The following is a 27,401-nucleotide window of genomic DNA, read 5'->3' on the forward strand; positions in this document are numbered from 1 at the left end:
CAGGAAAATTGGAACCCCTCACGGTTTGGGTGGAGTGGCCTTTAAAGGTGCTGAAATCAACAGAAGATTATAGCTAAAATGCAGTGTATTTAAATGCAATACCATTTAATTTACACATTATCTAACGTTTGGATTCCATCAGCTGCAAAATCCTGTGGTAAGATTCTTTATAAACAATTGTACAGTGAAATATTTTCAAGTCCTGACATATTCCAGTATTCAAAGGTGGAAGAAAAAATTAGCCTCATCCTATTAAATCAAGTCTTGATAATAAAGAACTAATTATAAAGAAAAAAAAGCAAAATGTTTCAATTAGTTTTACAGTAGGCAATATTGTTACTTTGCAGTCATGGCCACTATGTGGGCATTCTGCTTTACAGCAGCCTTGTAAAATTCCACCTGCCCTCCCACCCACCCAAAATATATATTTATATATATATTTATACGCATATATAAAACAAAATTTCCTCTCCATGTCAGTACACAAAAGGACCTCATCACACTGCAAAAATAGCAGTACCTACTTTGGTCAATGGAAAAAAAACATACATTTAATTTTTTTTTTTACACTTTTCGTTTTTTATCTGCTAAATTATCTAGAATAACCAAATACTGCTAGAAGCACTACCTACATAGGCAAAACTTGGTATTGCATAATTTTGTAAAAATTTCAACCCCATTCCTGCTCCCTCCCTCCTTCCCCATATTAACTGGAAGATGAAAAACATGAAAGGTTAATAGAAAAACACCAAAATACTGAAAATATTGCTGGTTGATTACTATTTTTAAGCGGCAATTATACACAGCCATGATATGCTTTATAAATGTGAGAAGGTATAACTGTCTAAAAAATCCAGGATGTCACAGAATTTATTCCCCCCTGTGGAGTACAAAATATTATCTTGCCATAAAAATGGTAATGCTTTAAAATGATAATAAATGCAGCAAAACAAGTTTAGTGATGTCACTTTTTTTTAAATTCAAGGCAAGGCACGTGATGTGGACATTGTAGTTTCGTGCAAAATACAACTACTTGAAATTGTACTTAATGATTTCTCTTCTTTTAAACTTTTTGTACTAAATAGACATTATTCTCAAATTACTTTGAGAAGGTGGTTGAAATTTCTGTTTCTTATTTAAGTAGAACATGATCCATGGGAATTTGTTTAATGTTATGCAGACTGGCAGATTGAATTGTGTGTATTTGAGTTTTGTCTTGATTTACTAGTGCTGATGCCTGCCCCCTTTTCCCCTAATTCAACCATTAATCATAAATAAATACTTGGCCCTTTCAGGGTAGCCTCACCAGTATAAGTGCTAAGAGTCCTTTCATTTCAGTATCTCGAATACATAATTTGTCTGGATTTGCTTTTTTTTTCTTTCCTTTACTTAGCCCTCATACATTGAGGGAATAAAATATTTCATATGTTTTTTTACCTGTCAGCACCAGATGGCCACATGGAAAAATCATAGGCTTTGTCTGGCACTATGCAGGGTGTAGCTTTTTAAGCCCTACCGTTTAGAGTCAGAGGACTAAAGGACTAACTATATTTATGCCACATTAAATAATTATTTTATAGTACTTGCCTCTACACAATCTTTTCTGGGAAATATGTCCCATTTAAACCTTGCACTGCCATCTCTCTATAAACACAAGGCTGACCCATTTAGGCAAGAATCCGAAGGACACATATCTTTTGACATTTCAGATTAGGTAGCATGTGAAAACATTCTAGGTGTGTACTATGTATGACTGTAGTTGCATCTCTTTCTGGTAGTAGTAACTGAAGGTCAGGTAATGTTTTCTTTCCACATGCTGCTAAACATGAAACAGTTCTATGTAAGGAGATTCATGGTAGGGGTGGCCTTGTGGCTTTTTTTTTTTTTTTTTGCAGCTCTGTGCTGCCTCATAGCCTTTCATTTGTGAGAAGAAATGGGAGTAGTGTTCCCATGCGTAAACAACAAGAAGACTAAAACCAAACAGGACTAGCTTATCATGCAATTATTAAGGCATCTAGAAAAGTCATACAAAATATATTGTCGTGGAGAAAGAGCGCTTATTTCCCAGCGGACATTAGATAACAATTGCAGAAGTTGCATTCTACCCATCCGTGAAATTTATTAGTCACCCTTTCAGTGTCACGACTGCTTCGGCCTTAACCTCTAATGTGCTCTGGAGGCCTGATAGCCAATGCTTTGCAGGTCCTGCAAGTACTAAAAAGGTTAAAGGAATCAGTGATTGTAAGTGCTGCAAATGCTGGTCAGTTTAACTTGTCTTTCATGTTTTCTTCATGTCCTTTCTTCCTTCTTTCTCTGTTCATTCAATTTTTTTTCTTTTAATTTTCAGTTGCTTGTCTCTGCTTGAAGAAAGGGTTCTCCAATGATATTTAGTCCATAATTTTGGACATTGCTTGGTAGGATTGATGTCCTATTGGATACTTGGAAAGGAACCAAGCTAGCCCAGGTACCAGGACTGAAAAAAAGAATTGAACAAGTTTAATATGACTATAAAAACATCCTAGAAGCATAAATACATCCAAACACACGAGTCACATAATTCATAAACCAGCTTTGTATGTGAACATATCTGTAGTAATGTTCCTAAAGTGACATAAAATAATTTACTACCAGGTAAAGTGCACTCCATCTATCTCCAGACTATTCTGAATAGACAAAGCCCCAACACTTCCAGGTAGTCATTGGGCTTACCCATTCCTTCGGCCCCCACATGCTTCTACTGATTTATTATTTGCCTTTTTTATAATGCACCAACATATTACACAGTGCTGTCCAAATATAGGGGCTATAAATGATAGGCAAATATGACAAGCAAATGACACAGGACAGGGCCCTACTCAATAGAGCTTCCAATCTAAATAGTGGATCAATATGAAAACTAACTAACATTGATGTATTTGCCTCGCACTAATGCTTTGAGAAGGTAATCACAGCTACAGCAGACATTATTAAGTGCCTATTTATTATATATGCCAGCAGATTCACAGAATTTTACTTTTTGTGTCATGTAACATAGTTATATTCTATCCCTAATTTATCAGATTTGAAACAATTTTTTCAGTTAAATATAAAAGATGTTTTCTAAATCGTTTTTCTCCTACACAGGGAACCCCTCTCTCTCTCTCTCTCTCTGTGTGTGTGTGTCTCTCTCTCTATATATATATAACGTCAGTGCTCTGAGGTAATATTTTGATTCATTTTGTTTGATATATGTTCATCCTCAAGACTAATTAGAGGAATCATTTAATCCAAATTAAAATCTAATCATTTATTAATTTATTATATTTCGGAAACATTGTTTTTTTTTTCATTCCACTGTTTAAAAGAAACATACTGTACAATTCATGGGGTACAATATTTTGTAAAATGGTAAATTTAACAATGAATTATTAACTAGCATCAATCAAGTAAACATCTTGAAGTTTTTCTATGAAATGTTTAAAATTTATATATTTCAGAGCTCTTTAGCAAAGCTCCCTAGCAACAAAAAAAAAAAAACATGTTTTAAAGAAAAACAATATGAAAAACTATATGAGGCAGAATTTAGATTGCAAATAAAATAAATCTACAGACATGCATCAAAGAGGCATACACTGGAAAGGCAAACAAAAGCTCTTGAAATAAAAATTAACAAAACTTTATAATTGCAGTGAAAGTTTGTAAAAAAAAACACACACAGTTTAAGATAAAGATTAAATGAAAATGTAACACTAAAAATTGTACAACAACACGAGCTGCTAGGTACATTGAATTGAACATATACTATGTCTTTTTATAAATGATAGACTTACAGACTTACAGAAAATGTAAAATGTAAAATCAACTTTTACTAGATTGATCTGAACAAATAAAAAATCTTAAAACAAATAATATTCATTCTGAAACTCACAATAGGGTTTATTTTTTAAATGGCGAATAGGAAATTCACCAAGCATTTACTGTAGGTGAATTTTACTGACGTTTTGTCTTAAAATACAGTCATCAATTCACCTGCACATTTTTTAGAATGTCTCATCCAGGGCCCATTCTCACTAAATTACATGAAGTATGCACACATGCATTGGTGCACTTTATTGTAATTATTTTAAAATGACGCCTCAAAACAAGCATGTGTTAAGTGAACCAACCACAAACTATAGTGTACATGAATGTTGTGTGTCCAGCTGTATTTCAGACCATTCATGTTGGATAGACTGTTTAAACCAGCATGCCACATGGTCCCAGGTAAAAAAAACAAAACAAAGTAAAAACATCTAATGTATACATTTACAAAAAACAATTAGTTATTAGTTGGTACAGTGTTACATTTTTTTTATGTCTAACTGCCATGGCTAACTGTAGTCATTGTAAGTTTATTCACTTTAGCACCACTTGGTGGAATAACTGAAATTGACAGCAAAATTGAAACCAACATTATTGTCAAACTTTCTCTTGTTACCAAAGAATGTCCACACTGTTGTTACTAGAAACATAATCCTTTACAGAAATAAGTACCTGAAAGTTAAGATTAGTTTCACTTTTTCTCAGAAAGCTGACCTGGCAGGAAGTGCCCCAGCTGGGAGATGAAAATTTAATTGATATTTGGAAAGAAGTTGATAAGCTTCTAATTGCATTGCAAAAAAAAAACAGAGAGATTCTGCATGACAAATGAAATGACAGCAAACACAAAATGTACAGCCCTCCCTCTGAACAGGATATGATATAGCCATGTAATGTGGCTGTTTCTGGAAATAGGGGGATTTGTTTTTTGTTTTGTTTTTTTTACACAGATGGCAATACTTTTAGACAAAGGCAGGTAGATTGTCCATATGGACAGGGAGTTTGGAAACAGGTTTTTACTGCAAGATTGTACTAACATTTCAAAACCATGTATTCCCCACATCAAATTTTAAATCAATTTTAAAATTTAATTTTGTGTTTTAATAATACAATGTACAATGTGGAGAAAAGAAAACATTGTAACAAAAATTTATCATTAACATAACAAATAAAAAATATGTTGCACTGTAAATGATAGTGGTGACAGTGTAATAAATACACAGGTGCCCCTGTTTCTCTAGCAACTTTGGTGAAAATATTATCTTGAGCGACTTTACTTCAATTAAGTGAAAAGGTTGGTGGCTATAAATAATACAAATTCAAGTTTGAATGTAAATATTAGTTGAATTTTCATGTTATTACAACTAACCAGGATATAATTGAACCTGGCCAAAATCAATCATCTTTAATTGTATTTCCAAGAACTGCTGTGTACAGCAAGTTTTTTTCTTTTAATAGTGGGTACAACTTTAACAAATGTTTATATCCTCAAATTGCATTATACTCAAAAGGTACCAATCAATTCATTAATATTTTATTTACCTACAAAGCTTTAACACATTGGGACATGGCTGGAGAGGATACATTTTCATCAGTGAAGCTGGGTTGGATCTGGTCAAGGATTAAAAAAAATTGCTAACAAATAGCAAAAGACTTTTAGGAAAGCCATTCCAGGTTTGCTATATCACCCAAGTCCACTAATGAAAGTGTATCTTCCCCAGCCTTGGGGAGCTTTAATAAATCAGGCCCATTCTATTTATTTTGCTCTACACTACAAGATTAATATGAAACTACATTGCTATTTCAGATGCTGGCTCTAAAGGTTTCCATCACAATTGCCTGGCAAAATGATAATATAAACTAAAATGTTTAATCAATAATCTAATTTTTACTCTGCCTCAATAAAGCAAAGGAAACAGTTCTTCTGCTATAATGCACTAAAAGTAGTTTTTACTTACCTCGTGCTGTGTCAATCTGGGTATGGAGCAGAACATGTGGCACTCTCCCTTCATTTGTTTAGTTTTCCTCCCTACTGTTAAATGCATGGTTCATCAGTAACCATCATGCTTGAGATAGGTATAGATTTCTTATGCAGCCTCCAGTACTTTGTCATGAACAATTCCTGGTACTTGCATGGCTCATTATATGTTAAAGGGCTTTTGTTTGCTTCAGGAAGCATCCAAGATAACTTTTACACACAATAAATATAGTTATCGTTACATAGACTCCAAACTAAATAACGTCTACTAACTCCCTTCAGTCTACCTTAGCACACAGTAAACACTCACCTCTGTCCATGCAACAGGCAGTGTTCTTCATAAGAATGTTTTCTTCTAAAGATAGTTTAACCACCTGGGCGGTTAGCCCGACCTTGGTTCAGGGTAAGTAAACTTGCTACAATCGTTTACCCCGAACCAACGTCAGGGTAGCTAAAAGTATAAACATGCAATACAGTGCAATCAGATTGTCATACAACATTGTATGACAATCCGATTACAACTGAAAAAAAATACTTACCTTGTCCCCGCAGCTCCTCCGGAGACCTCTTCTCTCTTCTATCTTCTCAGTGTGCAGTGACGATCTCCGGGGTTTCCCGGTGACGTCGCTGCATGCGTCGGTGCGGGCGGGAGGCGGGAAATTCAAATAACTTTGCATTGAACTCAATACAAAAAAGCTGTACTGAGTTTAATACAAAGAAATCTTTATATAATATATATATATATATATATATATATATATATATATATATATATACACCGTATTTTTTGCCGTATAAGCTGCACTTTTTCTTCCCCAAAACTGGGGAGGAAAGTTAGTGCGTCCTATACGACAAATGTGTTATAAAATAATTAAAATAATATACTCACCCGATACTCGATCCTGCGTGTGTCTCTGGCTGCATGCAGCGTCTGTCTCCTCTCCTCTGGCAGCAGCGTGTGTCTTCTCCTGTCTGTAAAGCAGAGCGAAAGAAGCTGGCACAGCGCCACCTGCTGTTCCCTGTCCTAACTGTGTGATCAGAAGGGGAATTTGAATGACACAGAGTGATCAGAAGGGGAATTTGAATGACACAGAGTGATCAGAAGGGGAATTTGAATGACACAGAGTGATCAGAAGGGGAATTTGAATGGCAGAGTGATCAGAAGGGGAATTTGAATGGCAGAGTGATCAGAAAGGGAATTTGAAAGGCACAGAGTGATCAGAAAGGGAATTTGAATGGCACATGAGTGATCAGAAGGGGAATACCGGTATGAATGGCACATGAGTGATCAGAAGGGGAATAATCTTTCAGAATCTTTTTTTTCTAGATTTTCCTCCTTTAAAATTGGGTGCGTCTTATATTCCGGAGCGTCTTATACGGCGAAAAATATGGTATATATATTATTGTATTATATATATTATATAAGCTACTATACAGTTACATTACATTATACACTATTTTTTTTTAAAGATTTTTTTTTATGTTTTATAAAAAAAAAATTATTAAATTTATAAAATTTTGGACATATTTCGGTGAGTTATGCGGTAATTCGGTGAATTATAAGTAATTATTGAGTAATTCAGTGAATTATAGCCTACAATCTAAAATAAATTTCCATGCAAAAAATTTAACACTTTTTGCATGGAAGTTTGGAAGTTCTTAAAGAATTAGAACACCCGGTGTTCGCGTCCCTCGGCGATTCCTGATGATGTCAGTGCATGCGCCCGTCGACGGGGGTCGTAGCGGGAAATTCAAATATTTTGTATTGGATTCAATAAAAAGTCCTGTATCCAATCCAATACAAAATATTACAAAATATATTTATGCGGTTTTGTCAATAGGTATGTGACGTTGGACTCTGTTTTAAAACTTACCACACTAGGGAGGTGTTTTAGAAAAATATATTACTATACAGTATACCGAATTAATGCATTTTCAGTATTTTTGATTTATTTATGTATTCTTGTTTAAGATGATTTTTGTGTTTTTTATTTAATTTTAATAAAAATAAACTTTTTTTTTTTTTACATGATTTTGTGTTTTAAACTTTTTTTATATTCATGATATCTACTAGACCCTTGTTTGGATATATTTTATGTAAGTTACAGGTCTACAATTTAAAAAAAAAAATTCATGAAAAACAGTGTACCGCTTTTGGTACAGAAATCTAGACATCAGTGAAACGCCCAGGTGGTTAAACAGCGTACTTTTGCTTACTTCCAGTTATCTGAGATATGTACTTATTACCAGCAGATATTGCATACTTTTCTGCAATTCCGGTTGAATTTTCACAGACAGTGCAGGTTTGTCCAGATCCCCCAACCTATGTCTCTAAGCACCTAATTATACCCATTACCATGATCATATTTAAGGAAACTACAAGGAATGACTATAATATGGGGCCTTATTCGTCAGGGCGGAAAAGAAGAACTGTCTCAGTCTGTGCTTAAAATATTAGATTTAAAATTGCACAGAAAAATGATAGAGCTAAAAAAGGTTGTCATAGATAAACCTTTCCACTGATTATACTAAATCCACACAGGAGGTTATAAAAAGGCTGCTACAAATACAAAAAAGCAAACACTGCTTCGTGTCCCTTTGAAATCACTGCCACACATTTTAGTTCTGCTCAAGAACTTGTTTCTGATACCAAATCACAATCCAACAAAAGGAGAACTACAGTCTTGTCTGAGAAACAGCTATTACATGTAATTCAGTAAAGCAAATTGTGTACATCCATTTAAATATATATATATATATATATATATATATATATATATATATATATATTGTGTCATCTTTATATCTTTTACAAAATGATTATAATACATCTGTGATGTAAATTGAAACAGTTATCTGGTAAAAGACCCATAATTCCTCTCAATAAAGGTCTTTTAGTTAATTTGTGTAGTGTCTTTTCCACATGTAAAAGGCACTGCTCGCCTGTGTAAGAGTAGTTAGGGCCAGTTAACTGATCTTCCTTTCTTTCAGTTCTTCCAAAAATCATTTGACAGGAAATGTAAGATTAACTTTGTTCTACCTAAGTGAACAAAGAGTGCTTAGAGCAGGCAACTGGCTTACCACAGAGAGAACTTTACTTTTTTTTTCATTTTAATCCTGCAGGAATCTGCACAGGCCACTCACAGAGAAAGAAAGACAGAAGAAAACATTTGTAGAACAAAAAAGGGGGAAAAAAGTTGTTTTCTTTACTTTCAACATCTTGTATCTAGACCATCTCATTCTGGTCACACAGCAGATCCTGCTGTTTCTCTTCCATAAATGTTAACACTAAGTTCCCAACATGGTCGTCTGTTAAATGGACATTATTGATTCCTATGGTCCATTGTTCCCACTGCCCCACATTCTAAGTCCCTGAAGTTCAAGTTCAATCTGGAATTACATCATGTCTGGTTTCTCCTGGTTACCAGACGGCCTGAGACGTGATCACAGCTACGCAAAACAAAACAAAAAAAAGAAGGGGGGGGGGTACAAACAGTTTTCTTCATGCTTCAGTAACTTCTATAGTTTTAAAGAGAAACTTATTTTCCCCTCTCCTTTTTTTTGTTAGGCATGCTTCAAGAGTGGGGTCTGGCTAATTTAGAGATTAGGCTCCAAATTAGATTATCTAATGGCATTTTAATGGATTGCTGATCCATTCCATGTACAATAGCAATGGGGAATGTATTATTTCCATCTATTTTGTGTATTGTCATAAATATATATATATATATATATATATATATATATATATATATATATGGAAAGAACATATTATTACTAAATTACCCTATCAAGGAAAACAAGATGCATTAAATCTAAATTAATATAGAGCTCTTCCTATTCAGAAAATGCAGGTAAATGCAGGTTTTGATAAAACTGTCTGCCACACACATGCTGTTTTTTGCTCAATCTCCCTTTATGTATGTTTTATGCTGTATACAGATGAACATAAATCAGATCATATCATCTTTCACAAAAATGCCCTGATATACAAAAGTGCAAAGTCAATGAAAGCTGTATTTTTCCTTGACTGGATTGCACTTGACTGAATGTTTGACATGAACAAAAAAAAGCAAAATCATTCACTTTCCACTTTTTTTTTTTTTTTACTTTAGACCCATGTTTAACTAATGAACAGTTTGGATTTTTAAAAGACTTTGCCAAGCTTCCTTCATGCAGGAAACCCAGAAATCTCATTAGTCTTGCATATCAAATGAGACCACAGAAGTATTAGTGTTGTATTTACAGTGCGGTATTTTAAAATGACAACTAATAACATAAAACTCTAAATTATCATGACTGTCCATCCAGATTTGTTGTCTGCATAGTCAGTAGTGTGTAGGGAGCGTAATTTTTGTGTGTTCATCGGATTACCAACCTTTCTCGGTTGCCAAACTATTCATATAAAAAGTTTGTTCATGTTAATCACAAAAGGCAGATTTAAGAAGGCAAAACCTATCACCGATAAAATATAAAAATTGATGAATGTCTATTTGCTGCAGATCATTGCTCTTCATCAAATCAATGGTCATTCCAAATTCATCAGGGAATTGATGTATGTTTCGGTATGTGATAATAGCATTAAACAGTTGTTTAAAAAAAAAAAAATAAATAAAGAAATTGCAGGCCAAAAAATCAGGAAAAAATATTTAGATTTTCTTATGAAGGGTAATCTTACCTCGGTTTGATTGTCTTCTTAAGCAGGTTTGCCCTAGAGTCTCTTAAATGTAAAACCACCCATGCCCTGAAAAACCAGGTTGTCTACTGTTGTCCGGACATAGGCGATCTGACCTTTTCTTCATTTAGTCATTGCACACTTTTGGCCAAATCACACAATCTCTAGCCCCCAAAACTAGACTTTTGTACTTAACAGCGGGACAATTAAAGCAGTTTTACGATTAATGCATATATGAGAAGATGCAGTAATCAAATTTTTTTCCTTTTCTGCCCAGGTTATATCTAAGCTGATTTTACTTGCTCAGGGAGTCATCTTAACCTTGTAACCTGTCCGATTAGGGCAAACAGGCTAAACTTGGTCAAAAAACTACTTGTATATGTACATTTTGACACTTGACAGGCATTATTCAATGAAAAGTATACACAGAAGGAATGGCAATTGAGACAATTATCTTTTATCAATAATACTTTAGCTTTTGTTTTTAAAGGGGAATTTTTTATACATGAACAACAAAACATATTATTAATACAAATTTCCATAGCAAGTTCTAAATGTAAGTAGAACAATTTGTATTTCATATCAAACAAAAGCATGCATATATAAAAAAAAAACACCACCACCCACACCAACAATCAAGTAGCTGTAGCATCTGCCAACAAAACTACAATATTCTATTAAAATGGTTCTTTATTTTTCCAGCTTTTGTTATTCATTTTACTAGCAAAGGAAAATTGCACTTCCAACATGCTTGTGACAAACAATTAGCATTATTTTTAGTTAGCAAGCTTTTTAAGATTACTGATGATTTATGTAAAACATGCTTTTCTCTTACCTTAAATTATGACTAAACAAATTAAAAACCATTCCATCAATCAGTTAGTGTGTTGGTTAGTTGGTTAGTCCATGATTTAGTTTAACGCTGTATGTAACAAAAGTAAGCTTTGTGTGATTTTATGCATGGGTATCTATGTATGGTTCAATATTTGCTGTGTGTTTCTTTGTGATCTTGCTGTTTATGTTGTATTAGTCATAAACATCTATGTATATATAACGTCAGTTCTCTTTAACATCTGAAGCATGTGCTTCCTTAAAGTAATGTTGATGTATAGATGTTTCTTTTTGACAGCAGCCATGTGAAGATCCAGACATGGATTAACTTGTAAACTGCTGGTTAGATTTGCTCCAAAGAAATTTTCCTTAAGCAAAAAACCAGTCAGCGTACCAGTTGGTCCAGGCTGTTTATTCATCTCAAGAAAGCCTGTCTACAATGGAGCAAATGTGTTTCAACAGTTCTATGCACAAATGTTTTGGTTAATTGTGATATGTGAATAAATGTTTCCAGGAGAGAGAGAAGGAGGGGTGGGAAAAGCTACAACAGGGCTATTTCTCAATGTAATTTATAGATGAAGTGCAGGGTTGGAAATAATTAAAATTTTACCTTTGCCAAGTTATTCCCAATGTATCCTCACTGGCACTGGGGTATAAATGCCTGCCGTTTTGATTCATGGTCCAGTCACAAATCCTCAGCTGTCAATTGAAACCTAGCAGTCAGATATGGATCCAGCAGTACTGCAGATTTTTAGTATTTAAATGAATACATGCAATGTTACAAAACTTTGAGTAATCTTACTCTTCACTGTAGTAACTCCCTTAATAGCTTATGCATTATCATTTCATGGTTCAGTTTTATGTGCAACTCTGCAGCAGCACACATAAGTTAATTTGAATAATATCAGTGCACTTCCACACATGACAGGTAATGGAACTAATTTATGAAAACAGTTTTACATAGCAGTCAGATGAATTCTGTGTTTCATCTTCTTAGAGCAGATTAAAGAATGGATGCGAAAAGTTTTCTGGTTGAGATGGACAATAGCCTTTCATTCAATTAGTGTTCACATCTGCATGTCCGGAAACAAAGAAGCAACTAGTTGCTTGCTGTTTCCTAGAGCAGGATTGAGGTGTAACAGCAAAGAAAAATACAATCCATGGATCAGTCTACCCAATGATGATTAGCTTTTCAGCAGATGCCAGTGTCTTTCAATTAAAATAGATTTAGATCATGTGTGTTGCATGTGAGTGGGTATTTGGTTAAATGCACCTGAGCTAACGTTAACCCCAGTTTTTCATGGCATAACATACATTTTTATATGTTGAATTGATGTGCAAGTTATTTTGTTCACAGAAGGGGCCAAAATGCATTATCCTTATTTACCTAACATTTATTGTATGTGTTGAAGTGTGTTAAATGTAACAAGCCATTTTTTATGATGCACTGAATGTTGCATCTATTTTATGCACCTATTTTTTTTTTATCTGCTCATCAAATGTATTCTAGTATGATAAAGTAAGTCTGGGTATACAATTTTGAAAAGTAGATCTCACCTTTGGCAAAAAATAAAAGTAATTCAGCCCTGCTGGGAACACTAAAGCTCAAATATAAGTTTCATGGTGTCTTGGCTTTAACTGTGCAGGACTTTTTGTCATCAAAAATGGTAATGAGGTACTTCTGAAAATGAGGTACTGCATTCTAGGTCTTTTTCATGTCCAATGTGAGGTGGGGAGCTTTTTTGGCAAACGGAGAACAGTCTCAATAGGTAATCTGACCTTCTCTCATCTTTCACTATTGATCGCTGTCCATCAAAATGATGGGTCAAGCTTAAGGAACAGAAGAATATCTGCTGCCAGAAACATTGGAAATGATCAGAGTTTGTATATAAATATAATCACCCTACTACAGACCTAGCATGCAGACTCCCAATACAAAGAAAGTATCACCATAATACCTGGCTTTAATGACCTGCTGAATATTGAAAAACCACAAATATACACGTGACTGCTATGTAAATTGTTGTAGGTCCACCAAAAAAAGTTGGATTGTTTCATGAAATTTCGTAATCCTCATTAGTTTCCTTGTTGCATAATACTGTACACCTAATAGCAAATTTGAACTTGTGATAAAATGAAATTGTTAGTCATCAAACATGATAAAAGAACTTAAATTTTAGGGAAAGTGCAAAACAGCTGCTGCTGAAGGCAGATGATCTGGTCAGTGTTTGGTCTGTGGCATGCAGGTTAAACAAAAACAGCATCATTAAAACATGCAGTTGTAGACATAAGGTTTGTAAAAGTTTAATATTAAAAACACTAACACAAATTTTCTAGACTTTTTACTGTACTGCAAAAATGTGTTAGCATGCCAAGACTATTTTCAAATTCAAAAGCCTTCCAAAACTACTTTCTTAAAAGACTAACATTTGTGCATTTCACTATCATTATATTGTACACAGTGCAATAAAAATATTACATTAAGCCAGAAATTTTAATATGAATTTTAAAATTTAAACTGAAATGAGCTGAAAATGAATTAATAAATAGGAGTTAACTATGACAATACCAACCCTTCATAACTGATGATTTCTCCTTAATTTTTTGTTGTTTGTATATTTACTAGTCCACAATGTAGGGCTAAAGCTGAAAGCCAATATACAGTGAAGTTTTGGTATTTAATTCACTTTTTGGGTATTTTTAAGTAGCAATCAATCCCTAAACAGGATAAATAACATCCCTATAGTGTAAGTTACACAAGCAACATGAAGTACTAATTAAATTGTGCATGATCACACAATGCTCAAATTATGTGGAAGAGTTCACCAATACATGCCACTTGTACAACTTGCACTATTGAGCATTATTTGATTTTTTTTAGTAACTGAGTCTCTTCTTGAAGCAATTTAAGCCATCACTGCAGTTTTAGTCAAGCAGTGATTAGTGTTTCAAGGTTCTATAGAAAATTTTACATTTAGAAAACCTGGTCAACATTTAAACAAAGTACCTACACTTTAAGGGAAGCTATAGTAGATGGGACACAGTTTATCATTTTACTTAGTATGAGATCATTTTGGAGCTGTAGTATTCTTTCAACAGGCTACAGAACTAACTTAAAAAAGTCCTTTAACAACACACATTATAAGCTGTAAAGTTGCTCCAAAATAGACTACTGATAAAGAGCAGAGGGCAACTGATTAATGATGAAAGGCAAGCGGAAAGTATTTTTACTGGCCAAAGGGGTCATTTTGAAGTGTCAAATACAATAGATACATTTAATTCAATGGGGGAAAAAAGCAATATCTATACTAAACACATGTGTAAAGTCAACAACATAAGTAGAAAGAATGTCAGCATATTTCTTATACAAAATAAAACAGCTGCTAGCTATATGAAAGCAGGATATAATCCACCATCTGACATTCAAACAATAAACAACAATGTTGAAATGAAGTCTAATACTGTCCACTTACCCAATGTCATAATGTGCTGGAATATTTGAAATTTATACAGCTCTAACTTCTTACCAGCTGCTGTGGTGTGATAACAGATTTATTAGAACTGACAACCTTATGTTCTTCACACCTTGGAAATCATACCAAAATATGTTCCACGTGTGATAATAATGTCTTATTTTTATAAACATAGTTGTATAGCCTTCTTACACTTTAAAATGGGTTTTTTATATGAAACTTTTCTTAGTGTATTGTCTGTATTTCTAGAGTCAGTGCCAGAATCCAGTGTGAGCAGAATGTGAGCAGAGTTCCACTCCTTTTGTTCTGTGAACTGAGGTGCAAAAAAAATGCAATACCTTCAGCAAATGAAAAAAGAATGCAATGTTGTCAGTGGGATATACGTGATCACACTTGATGTAGAAAACTCAAAATGAGGAGAATACAAAACTGCAAGTATCAAGATGTTCTGATCCATTCAGAACATATTAACAGCACATGTGGCATGTGTACGTCATATGTGCTACATAATGAAATTCATTGGATATGTTTGAGAATGTAATCGTTGTGCATTTACCATGCAGATACTTGTAAATATAACATAAATTGTAATGTTCAGTTCTATGGGGGTGAAGTCAAAAAGGAAAACATAATTAATGTTTACACTGGAACTATAGGCAGACCAAAAAACACAATTTCTTATGGACACATTTTAATTTTGAAAAATTATTAAAATTATTTAACAACCAGAATGGACCTCCCTCATATTGACTGTAATAAACCAGCATAAGCAGGAAACTTAGCTGTCAGGGTCTTCTGATTAAACATCCATAATATTATTGGTTATTTACCTATCGAAAATTGAAAAATTAATTGAAGTCTTTTTGAACCACAATTAAAACGCATTCTAATTTCAAGTCTCAAGGTATCTAGTCAAGGAAGATGTGATACCAATAGATTTCCAGCGCCAAAGGTGAGTGACCCTCCAATCTGCAACTTTTCAAACAGCTATAAGGTGTGTAAAGAAGAAAGGGACTTCTGCTGCTGGTATTTTTTCTTAATGAAGGGTCTACTACTTCTTTGACCAATGTGCTTTTTTTTTTTTAAAAACGTGTGGTTAGTAGACATCTTTTAAAAAAAGATGGGTCTTCTACTTTACCGCTGAAGGTTTGTTTGGTGAATCCAATGTAAACCAATGAACAAAAACAACAAACTGTCAAACATCAAAGTCTGGTCAAAAATTATTGAACAATTTTTTAGGCAATCGACTCTATAATTTACTGTAATATTTTAGCTTGCAATTTTATGGTGCATGTTACAAACTATGAAAAGAAGCAGACAAGATAAAGATTTTTTTCAGCAGCAGTGTTTTTGTGTAACATTTAAACTGCTTTGAGACTATCTGTAATTTACCAGCAAGCAGCCATGGGTTATAGGGTTAAGGTCCATTTATGTTTTGTCACAACGGGATCCATTTCCTGGCTGGATGTAAAATCTACTCTCTAGTTACACTCCAACACATGGATAATTAAGACACTGCAACAATGTTCAATTGTCGAAATTGTAAAACAGTATTACATACAGGCATATAATCTTAATCTGTCCCACTATTATCTTAGTTTATTCAGCACTTATTTCCTGTACGTACAGGCCTTGTTATCTACAACATAACAAAAAAAAATGGAAAGCCATTGTTTTAACAAGTAGGCCCACAGACCCTGCTTACCATAAGACAGAAAACTTGGATGCTAAACAGGTGACACTGATAGATTTGACCAACAATTACAAAGCACATTTTCTGCACGCATACAAGCTTGTCTTATGCTGTTGATTCAGTTGTGTGATCTAATCTCTTTAAATGAAATGTTTGTATAATGCCATTTTGTAGTCAGACTTCCTCTAAATGTGTTTCCTTTCCATCCTACATATGTGTAATGTGACCTCTTATCCATTTTCATACTGACATGGCAGTCACGTGTCATGATTTTACGTCAAACTGTCATTAACAAAAAGAGACACAATGAGAGCTTCTACAGTGTTGATGGCTTGTTTCCTGACTAAGTGGAGAAGTTCTGTAAATTAGGCCATTTGGGCTCCACTCTATAGCTGTCAGCTGCCCTCTTAAACAGATTGAAAATAGGTTACAGCAATCGATATGTTTTGCACTCATCAGTATGAGATAGTACAAGGAACAGGGAAGGTTTTCTGTTTGCTTACTACAAACTGGAGTAATAAAAGGATGCACCTGGTAAGAAAACCTTTCCCTTATATTTTTTGTTTTTTGCAGTACAATTGGTAATATTACAAATTAATTCCTTGTCCCAAAAATACTGGTGTTACAATATATCTATCTCCAATGCTGTCTTGGGCTTTCCACACCAGATACATGCAAAATAGCATCACCAATTATATTAGCAAGTATTTTCCCAAAAGCAACTTTTCCACGTTCTTGATGAGAAAGCTTAGCTGTGTAAACCACCTGACTTAAGTACTGCACATTGTAAATGTCACTCCTGAAATTTTAATTGTTATTCCTATGAAAAAGGAATGCAGATAACGATTTCTTGTGGGCATAATATTAGCCTGACTCCTTCATTGTGTTGTATGCTAAATAAAAAAATCTAAAAGAAAACAAAATCTACTTTTAGTGACAGCTGCCTAAAATAGTGATATCTTATACAAGAGAGTGTTAGAGCTGATCTTGATGTGACATTTATTTACTAAAAGTTATAGTGCAAAGGATCACAAATGAAGTTAACCTCTTGACATTACAGACCTGTAGCTGATCCCTAATCCCTGCAAACAGATGTGAAATCTGACTAAGGCTTAGTCTACATGGACTGCTTCCCCAGCATTTAACCTGAGGCTTTTAAAGCCCATGTTTTAAATCCCCATGCATTCCAATGGGCTAATCTCCTTCAGGCACGTTTATGAGCTTTATCCTAAACGTTGCTTGCAAAAATAAAACGCAGGGTAAACGCGGGGAAAACGCCCAAAAACGCAGGAAACCGCTTGATCCCAATGGAGGCTTTTACAAGCGTTTTTAAGCTTTTTTATGAAAGCTTCTATTGAAAACAATGGGGGATTTTATAAGCGTTTTTAGCAGGACTTTGGAAGCCCCCTTTAATAAGGAGACTCCCAGGTCTCAACCACCCCACCCTGGGGAATGAGTACAGGGATACATAAAACCCTATTACTCACAGAGGAGTTGTGACATGTGTTCTGTATCTGTAGCACATACTACAGCTCCTCTAGGGCTGTGGGAGCAATCAGGGGAGCAGAACTGTCAGCATAGCAGAGCTACGCTGATTGCTCTGCTCCCTGATTGGCTGAGGAAAGGGAAATCTTGATGATGCTTGAGCTGTCATCAGGGTTTTCTATTTCTCAGCCAATCACAGAGTACTAGAGATGAATGAGGACAAGTCACCCCATTCAAGTCTATTGCTGAATGGCTGAAAAACGGAAAACCTCAGCCAAGAGCCTTGTCCTCATTTAACCCTAGTCCCCAGGGATCCCTCACCGTCAGGAGGAGTCCCATGGCTGTGCTCAGGTCATGATTGCAGCCGTGGGAATGATCCTGTCATTGGGATAACCTGTAAAAATATAAGTTTAGTTACACAAACACACACATTTAATAAAATAATTTAACATTAAAGCCTTTTAAACCTTTTATAAACGCCTATGAAAAATCGTGGCAATTTGTGGTAAAACGTGTCATGGGCGTTTATAAAAGTTTTTTAAGTCAAGCTTTAAAGTAAAAGTTTAAAGTCAAGCTTTAAAATGCTTGTAAAAGTGCATAAAAACGTATATAAACGTGGTAGGAACGTTTCTATGCGTTTTTAAAACCGTTCATGTAGACCCAGCCTAAGGTATGTATTACAAACAAAAATAATCACAAACAAAAATAGTTTAACTGAGTTGATATACATAATTATATATAAATATAAACAATACAAAATATTGACTAACCAGCTTTCCCAGGCCTCCTCTAAAACTCCTCTAAAAGTGTAGGTGCCATCTTTGGAAGTCTGCCAGTGAAGTCCACTTAATGCAGCTATGACAAAGCAGCATTGCCACCCTTTTGTCGTCTTGTCCAATACAGTGGAAAGACAACATACAATAAAACAAGTCTTTATCGGGGTGTTGATAGCAGCATTTTTGTTGCTGATTTGTAAGGCTATAGTTGGTCAATCAGCATGTAGCTAAACCTATACTTGCCCATTGCTTTCTGGACTGAACTCTGCTGGCTTAACCCTCAAACTCTAATTTACAGTATCTGGGAGGGGAAGCATGTGAGATGCTAATAATAAAGGATTCACCTCACTCAGGGGGGACATAAATGTTTTTACCAATTTCTAAAGGCTTCTGCTACACATAGTAACTAGATATATGGCCTGCTTAGACTGTCTTAGCTCTTTTAGGTGCACTTTCTATTTCAGTTTGTGCTATCTCCGCAATTTAAAAGGCATGAACATTTAAAGAAAGGAAAAAGTTGTAAGACCAAGACTTTAAAGGCAATCATGTTCTTCAACAGTAAACATCAATATCTCCTTTCAACACTTCATAAAAACACCTTAATTAAAGCACACTTAAAATGACATAAAGCAAAATATACACCCGAATAGAAATCTCTGTATCCACCATGACTCTGAAATGGTTAGTTAACTTGTATGCTTTGTGAATATGGTAAAAACTCACTTTGAAATCTTTGCTAAGTGAGCAGCCTAATATCCTTTAGTAAATATTTGTGTTAATGCATTCTAATCTACCATAATATACATGGTAACATATGAAACCCACCTAGGATTCTTCTCAACTGTGAACAATTAAATATTTACTGTATTATAGAAAATTTTGACCAATTCACTGAAATTTTGGTAAATCTTGTTCAAAATAATGTGATTATGAAGTAATTATTAGTAATATGAATAAAATGAACTGGTTTAAACATCTTGGCTAATTACACATAGCATATTTTACCGCTGACTCTGCTGTAATGCAGTAACACGGTACATACACTATAAATATCTGTGAATGTGCCTAAAGAAAGAGATAGCTGGGATGGTATCTAAAGTAAAGGAATGCATTTTATATATTTCTAAAATTTAATAAAAGCTGCCTAATTGGTTTACAAAGGAAAGAAAAAAGGAAGGCAGATTGGTGGGGAAATTTACCAATAATTCTGATTCCCCCTCAACTTTAAACTAGATTTGCAATGGCTTTAAAAATTAGGGATAATGTAATCAAACACTAAATATCACTGCTATAATGAATGCAACGTTTTTTGTCATGTAATTAAAACAGTAATCAAAATGAATCCAAAAAAAGTAAAAATGTTGTTTATTTTTGCAATTCTGGCAAAGTATTGCATGGTATATTTTGTGTAATATTTACTTTTCTTTTTTCTTACTTTAACAATTCTATTCAGTGTCTGATATAACTTTATTTTTCAGGCATACATTTTTTAATATACTCTATCCCCCATATCTTATGATATTTTTAATGTACCTATGATAGTATTTCTTTTAGAAGGGTCACTGTGTATTAAAAGGGGTTGCAGGCTGCCTAAAAGGCTTTACCATTGCTAAAATCATCCTCTGCTTAATTTAGAAGTTCTCTGAGCTAATATAAAATGATTGATTGTGCACATTTCATGTACCTCTTGCTTCTCGCTTTCATTCATCATGGGATGTTTTAAATGAAATGCATTTAAAACCTGCCACCATCAGAGAAGAATCTTTTAAATCTTTACCAAGCAGAGCAAGGACACAGTAAATCAATCTCACTTTAGTTTTGCCGCATAGGGCAAGCTTTACAGTGACAAACTAATTAAAGCACGTTGTGTTTGCTTTTTATGCATTTTTACATTAATGACAATACAATTTCAGGTATTCATTTTTCTGAATTTTTATAAGGTTTAGGTGAATACAAACTATTGTAAGAACTGAAATGCATCAAATTTAGCAATGAATAATCTACTAATGAGGCACATATATTAGTTTCTATTTAGAAGAATTAATTTGAAATCTCATGCTCTGGCACCATACTGGTTATTCAGCTTTATAACTTTTTTCTATATTAAAATGTGGCTTCTTTGCCATTAATTCTGTTACATCTGCTCAATTTTTTTTTTTTATAAATGAAGAACCTAAGTGAATCTGAATGCCAGTTCAAACCTAAACAAGGAAAGGTTCATCCTAAGCGCAGATGCTAGGCAGAACTTTTTCTGTGCCCCTCCCTGATTTATTTTGAAGTTTTGGACGCCCACTTTTGCTTTGGGTAGTGGATAGAGCACAGCCCTTCAGTCAGGAAAAGTCAGGCTCCAGCAACAAAATAAACCTGGTAAAAAATTTTTAGTGGCTAATATATGTATGAAAAGTATGCAGCCCCATATCAAGACTGAACTCCCAAATTTTCACCTCACTTCCTCCGACATTTTAAAGCACAATCTGGTGTTACAGTGGGGTTCTGGCATTCCACAGCCATTTTTCCTGCTTTAAACTTTTATTGTTTATCACGGTGATAAAAACTAGATGCTTGGGACTAACCGAAATGACCTCTTCCAGTTCACTTTGTTCTGTAATAACTGTATAATCTTATTTACTGATAAAAAAATGAAAATGGGTTGCCTCAATCCGTACATTGTTCTGTATCGTTTTGTAGCCACTATATCTAAACCAAGGGAGATACCCAGGTTCTCCAATGATAATCTATCTTCTCTAGTCTTGGAGAGTGTTAATAAATCAGGCCAAATGAAAGCAAAAGTTTGTGTGAATAGGCCTTCAGCAGTCCATGTTATTAACACAGAACTAATTACTACATGTCTTCTGGTCAGGATTAAAGTATAAACTTTATTTATACTATATATTTGTTTTAAGAAACCTTTACTTAGTGGAAACTTTGCAAAAGTTGCTGCTGCAACCATTTCCCTATTAGGTATCCCATTACCATGTAGAATAGAAACATCCTATCTTAAATAAAGAGCACCTAAACTGCCATTGATATTAGTGCTGCAAGAAATACACCGATTTTCTAAAGCATTATTGATCCAGAACAAAATAGATTTCTCAAAGGTTATAACTGGGATGACAGGAAATTTTTCAGAATCTCAGTAACTGTGTTAAAGCCAGATATAATTCTGTACTTAATTAAGCTTGATAGTAGTTTTAAATTATCAGCCAGCTCAGCAGATTACATATGGGTCCGGGGGGTGGTGGTTAAAATCAAGCAGAGAATAATAAAAAGGTTGCATTGCTTCAGTTTAGACACTATGAGGGCAAGAACAACCATAACAAAAACAATTTTGGTTACAAAGTTTATTTTGTGGGCTGTATGGACCCTTCTGGACTTGGTGAGAGTGAAGGTGTCAAGGCCTATGTTGTTGAATTTTCATTTTCTGGGAATTTGTCCCTAAAGTTTCTTTTGGCAGTTAGAACAACCCCAATTAAGAATAATAAAATATATTTAATAGTCTTACAATAAGTACTAACTAGCAAAATGGGTTCATTCTCTAAATATGTTGGAATCAAAATGTCTCAGTGGTATGGATAATATACCGTGGAGTGCATAGAACCTATCTTAGGTAAAGCAGCTTTTGCGATACATTTATTATGGTTAAGAGACCACTGGTCTTTAACATGCTTTATTATTACTTTACTAAATAATAAATAATTTAAATAAAAGAAATGATAGTATAGGAATAGCAAAATATATGTAATGATAAATTGTTGCTAAGAAAAAATGTTGGAGCCTCAATTGGAAGTAGAGGCTCAGACATTCAAAAAAAGAGGCCCATGTTCTACGGGCAGGATTTAAAAATGATATTATTTATTCTACATTGAAACAGAAAATGGATTTAGAGATTAGCACCTCATTGTAATAGCGTTAGACATTTATAGGTCAGGTTAATTCTAAGCTAGAAATCCAAACAGAAAGTTAAAAAACCTTTTTTTTTTAATCAGAACACTGATTACAAAAACGCATAATAGGTAAATGAACTGAACCAAAACTTTCTGTTTCAAGGTCCATGAAAAGTGAAAAATTATACCTAGTAATGTATGAAACAAATAGCTTTGCTTTATAGTTTAAATAAAGAAAAGGTTATTGGTGTCCATAGGTATGCATCTGGGTAAAAAGCCAGTGCTGCACATCAGCACCAAGTAGTTTAAAATGTCCATATTCCAGTTGACAACTGAAGTCTGTAACTTTGAATATAGCTGTAAGAAACTGAATGTTTTAAATGACTCCTTTATATCAAATGATTTAAAATACATTATATATATATATAGCTGTTTATTTTATTAATTTTTTAAAGATGTCCTGTTCTAGTAAAATGCATAATTCAGTGAAATTGCATGCTTTTTATGGCCTCCCCCATTACATGTGTGATACCGTCCTGGAACTTTACCATCACAACTAGAAATGTAAATAAAGGAAAGGACAGATAAATTCCAGAGTGTACACAGTCACCTTTAAAATAAAATAGGTTGTATAATTTAAGTACTGTACGCCTCTTGCCACACAAGTATTTAAAATATTTTTTAGGATGCACAGCTGTATCAGAGTGAAATGACCTCATATGGTGTCTCATATGGTGTTTTGTAGATTTGGTCCACATTTGTAATATGTAAAACTAACCATTTGCTACTACTCCTTGTAGTACATTTTATGACTTAGGATTTGTTTTGTGTTCTTTTAATAGAATTAAACCAATTAAACCAATAAATTCGGCTTGTTAGTTTTCCTTAGGGAAACATTTTTATGATGTCACTTTTCAATTAAATGTGTTGAGATTTGGCATGCCCAGTCATGATCAGTGAACAGTGGGATCCTATTTTAATCCAAGCTATGAGTGGCAGCATGCAGGCTTTTATGACACTATCCCAGGCATCTCAGAGTCATTACACCTGATATGAAAACAGCCCACCTGTTGCTGGTGTAGGAAGGCTGGATCTCTTGGGCTTAGTCCCACATATCGGTTGGCTTGTGATGTGCCAGAGGCTGTGTAGGCTGTGAAAAAAGAAATGCAGACATTGAAAATAAAGTTAAACCATAAGGAAAAAACAATATACTGAACATATTGTACAAATGAATGACTTGTTCTAAAACTAAAAGATTAAAGGGCTGGACCATCTATAACTGACAATTCAATTTAGGGTGTACCAAGCATTTTGATTTACATAATAGGCCCAATTTATTAAAGCTCTCCAATAATGGAGAAATTAAATATTGTATGTAAACCAGGGTGATCCAGCAAACCTGGAATAAATTCCTTAAAAAAATAATTTGCTATTAGTTAGAAAATGATTTGAATCTATGATCAGATTAATTCCTGGTTTTGCTGTATCACCCAGGTTCTCCTATGATAATATATCATCAGGTTCTCCTATGATAATATATCTGCACAAAACAATTAACAACCTAATGGTATTGATTCAATCACCATTATTTACACCGTTATAAGTATACTATCAAATTATAAGTAATCAAGTTACAGGGATCATAATAAATCCCTATAATCAGGAATCGGCTATACTTGTAGTCGGCATGTATTTTATCATCTTATATCCTCAGGGAAACTTCAATTAGAAGAGTTTAGCTTATCAATTGATGCTACTCTAATCTTCTTTCATATTTTGGACTACATGGTTTATGATGCATGCATTTTTATGCATTCCTCAAAGGTAACTAAATCATACAAAAAAAAAAGGAAAGTATTATTATAAACTGGAATAATTAACATCAGTTATAGTTAGTTAGGCAAAATAAACACGGGATCTCTAAGTGATGGCTTCACACCGGCAAATAAGCCTTTTTCTTATTTAGGTATGCCTGCTCATAATTTATATAGAAAATAAGTGATAATATTTCCTCAGAATTTGAAAACATATGGACATGGGTAATTGCAAACCACTTAATAGATTGATAGAAACAATCATATATATGCATGTATTGGTCTAGCATGCATCCTTATGAACTGTGCAGACAAACAATAGTGCTGGTCATCTGTCAGAAGGACAATAGTATGGGTGTCAGAAATTGGCATTCCAGACCAACCAATACAGAACTAAGTGATTCCCAGCTGGATCCTCAGTTGAAAAAGTCTGCATGACTACATCTAAGACATGCAGCCTTTTGTGAACCCCACTTTTTGAAAAAATCATTGCTGAGATGCAAGGGTCCTAAACACCAGTCCTGGCCCCTACTTAGAACATGTTCTGGTTTTCCTATGAGTTTCCACCTCAGCTGCTCTTTTTGAATCTCATTCCCAGCACTGAATGCAGTACTAAGTGAAAGTAATGTGCAGCTTCTTTCTGCAAAAGTGTAAAAAAAAATGTAAAACTTTAAAAATTCATAGTATTCAAGTATATACGTGTTACTAAGAACTACGTAACTATTATTCTGATTTGTTATAGTCAACATGATGACGTAATCTTTACAGATTATATGTAATAAAGAATTGGACAAATGTACAGATGCCAGATGATCAACATGCCTAAAATGGCCTGATTGAATCTATTTTTTTTAGCCTTGTGGTAAATTAAAGCACAAATGTCCAATCTTCTTTAAACTACCTATTGGTTTGCACAGTGAGCTCATCAACTCCTAGATTAATCTTCTCCATTTGGCTGCCTCTGATGATATGTGAATGTCCATGTTCATACGGGATATGTAAAAATATGGGTAGACTGGCTACAGATCGGCAGATGTCATATTCAAAATTACAGGAGGTGAAAAGTTTTCCAAAAGCCAGGACTTTCTACAATATTCTCTCCAAGTTATCTAACAGGTTTCATCTGTGAATAAATGTGAAATACTTTTTTTTCCATAGAAAGAGGACTTCTCTCTAATCTGTGGGAAGGATTATAAGGACTTTTAAAAGCCAGAAGCTTTGATCACAACATAAAATATAATAAGCTATTTACTAATCTAATGGTTACAACCAAATGTACAGCCACCTTCAGGGTTAGGGTACAGAATCTATGACATTTCACTAAAAAGGACCATAAATGGACCAGGTACAGATTTTTCAGGTTTTACAGACAGTTACTTTTAGCTATGCTACTGGTTGGCTGGAAGTTTAACAATTACCTAAATCAATGTTTTGTTAAGGGTATTTTATACATATAAAATAGAAAGTCCCATTGGTTTCCCTGTTACTGATTTTGAATTAGGGAACCATTTATGTATTTGTTAATTTGGTAATATTTACATAACTCAGGTTAAAAGTCTGTACCATCCTAAAACCTACAAGTTTCATATATAAATTGGCTGATAACAGTTACTTGTGCATGAATTTGCCTTACCTTCAGTGGATGTAGTGATAGGCTTTGTGTCAGTCATTGTTAGTGTCACAGGTCTAACTGCACCATGATGGGGTGATGGAGCCAACACTTGAGTGAAGTGGCCAGGCACCTTCCCAACGACTTGCCCGCTGCTGTTGGGCTGTAATAAAATGATAATGAATAGAATACATAAGTATGAACTGTCACTTATTATGCAGGTAATTCAGCATTAATCAAAGAGATTATTTTAACAAGAAAGACTAGAACATTCACTGTTATCACTATTTCATTGAACAGGTCTTGAGCCACCGTTCTTTCAGCTCTCATCACAAGCTCCCTGGATGCCTGTGATCAAGTTATTTCAGTGTTCTACACATTTCGCCTCAGGTCTGTAGATGTATTTACCTTTAGGAATAACGTTACCAAAGTTAAGTTCCCTGCTGCTTTCTGTCATAGAGATCATACATATTTGTGCAGTGGAAGTTGTCTATAAAGTCATATTAGATTTTAAAATGTGTGTCTACCATTATATATTCTAATTAGGTATAACACTGACTTATCTAGGCTGCAGTCTGTTACAAATGGGTACAACATTCCAACTCTATGCAAAAAAAGAGATTTATTTTTTTCTACATCTGGGCAGAGATATAACAAACAAATATAGTAAGATAATTCTATAGACATGTCCATGCTCTATGAAAATACACTAGTATCAGCTGTTTTCAAACTTGTCATTAAAAACAACGAAATTTAAAATATCATAAATTACACTACTATCTTTTTTCTGCATTACTGATCGCTTTTGTGGGCCGTAATCGATGATGTAAAACTCTCCCAGACTATATTTTGTATAACACACTGCACAACAACACTGAGTAGTCTCAGAATTCTGAGTAGTCCTTGTAATTTGTATAAGAAATTTACGATTGCTGCAGTCCCCCTGTGGAAGATGACATCATTATCCTGGGAGTTCTTTTAGGCGTGAATGTAGCCTAACCATGTTTTCGCATGCTATCAGATCAAACATGAACTGATTTATATAGCTTGCATGTGGTATTTTGGGACTCTACCTGTGTGGGCAGACTTGCAAAACCTCAATGCTTTGTCCAGATTACACAGAAAACTACACAGAGTATACAGGGTATAAATGTTTAAAACTGTCAGTTTCGTTTTATTCCATAACTTGTCTTCAAGTATGCCAGACTTAATAAAATAGTCCCCTCAGCAATAATGTAAAGATTCTTTATAAGATTAATATGCTTGTCTATTAAAAACCATCACAATTAACAACTTAATAGCCAATTTCTGAAATCAACAGATTTACAGCTTTCACATCTTGAAAT

General features: G+C 34.2%; 1 protein-coding gene across 6 annotated transcripts in view; it reads right to left on the bottom strand.

The window, feature by feature from the left end:
- Positions 1 to 451: 451 nt before the first annotated feature.
- The window catches only part of NFIB (nuclear factor I B), a 181,117-nt gene continuing 154,167 nt past the window's right edge, over positions 452 to 27,401 (bottom strand). For 5 of the 6 annotated variants that reach the window (XM_072404290.1, XM_072404289.1, XM_072404286.1 and 2 more), the window contains 4 exons: positions 26,080 to 26,218; positions 23,700 to 23,782; positions 11,932 to 12,020; positions 452 to 2,473 (listed from right to left, as the gene is read on the bottom strand). In XM_072404290.1, coding sequence (XP_072260391.1) covers positions 2,344 to 2,473; positions 11,932 to 12,020; positions 23,700 to 23,782; positions 26,080 to 26,218 — 441 coding nt within the window. In that variant the 3' untranslated portion in view covers positions 452 to 2,343. The remainder of the gene's footprint in view (positions 2,474 to 11,931; positions 12,021 to 23,699; positions 23,783 to 26,079; positions 26,219 to 27,401) is intronic. The other variant, XM_072404292.1, reaches the window with a different exon arrangement.

The sequence above is a fragment of the Pyxicephalus adspersus genome, chromosome 3 (genome assembly GCF_032062135.1).
Source record: "Pyxicephalus adspersus chromosome 3, UCB_Pads_2.0, whole genome shotgun sequence".
NCBI classification, from domain to species: Eukaryota; Metazoa; Chordata; class Amphibia; order Anura; family Pyxicephalidae; genus Pyxicephalus; species Pyxicephalus adspersus.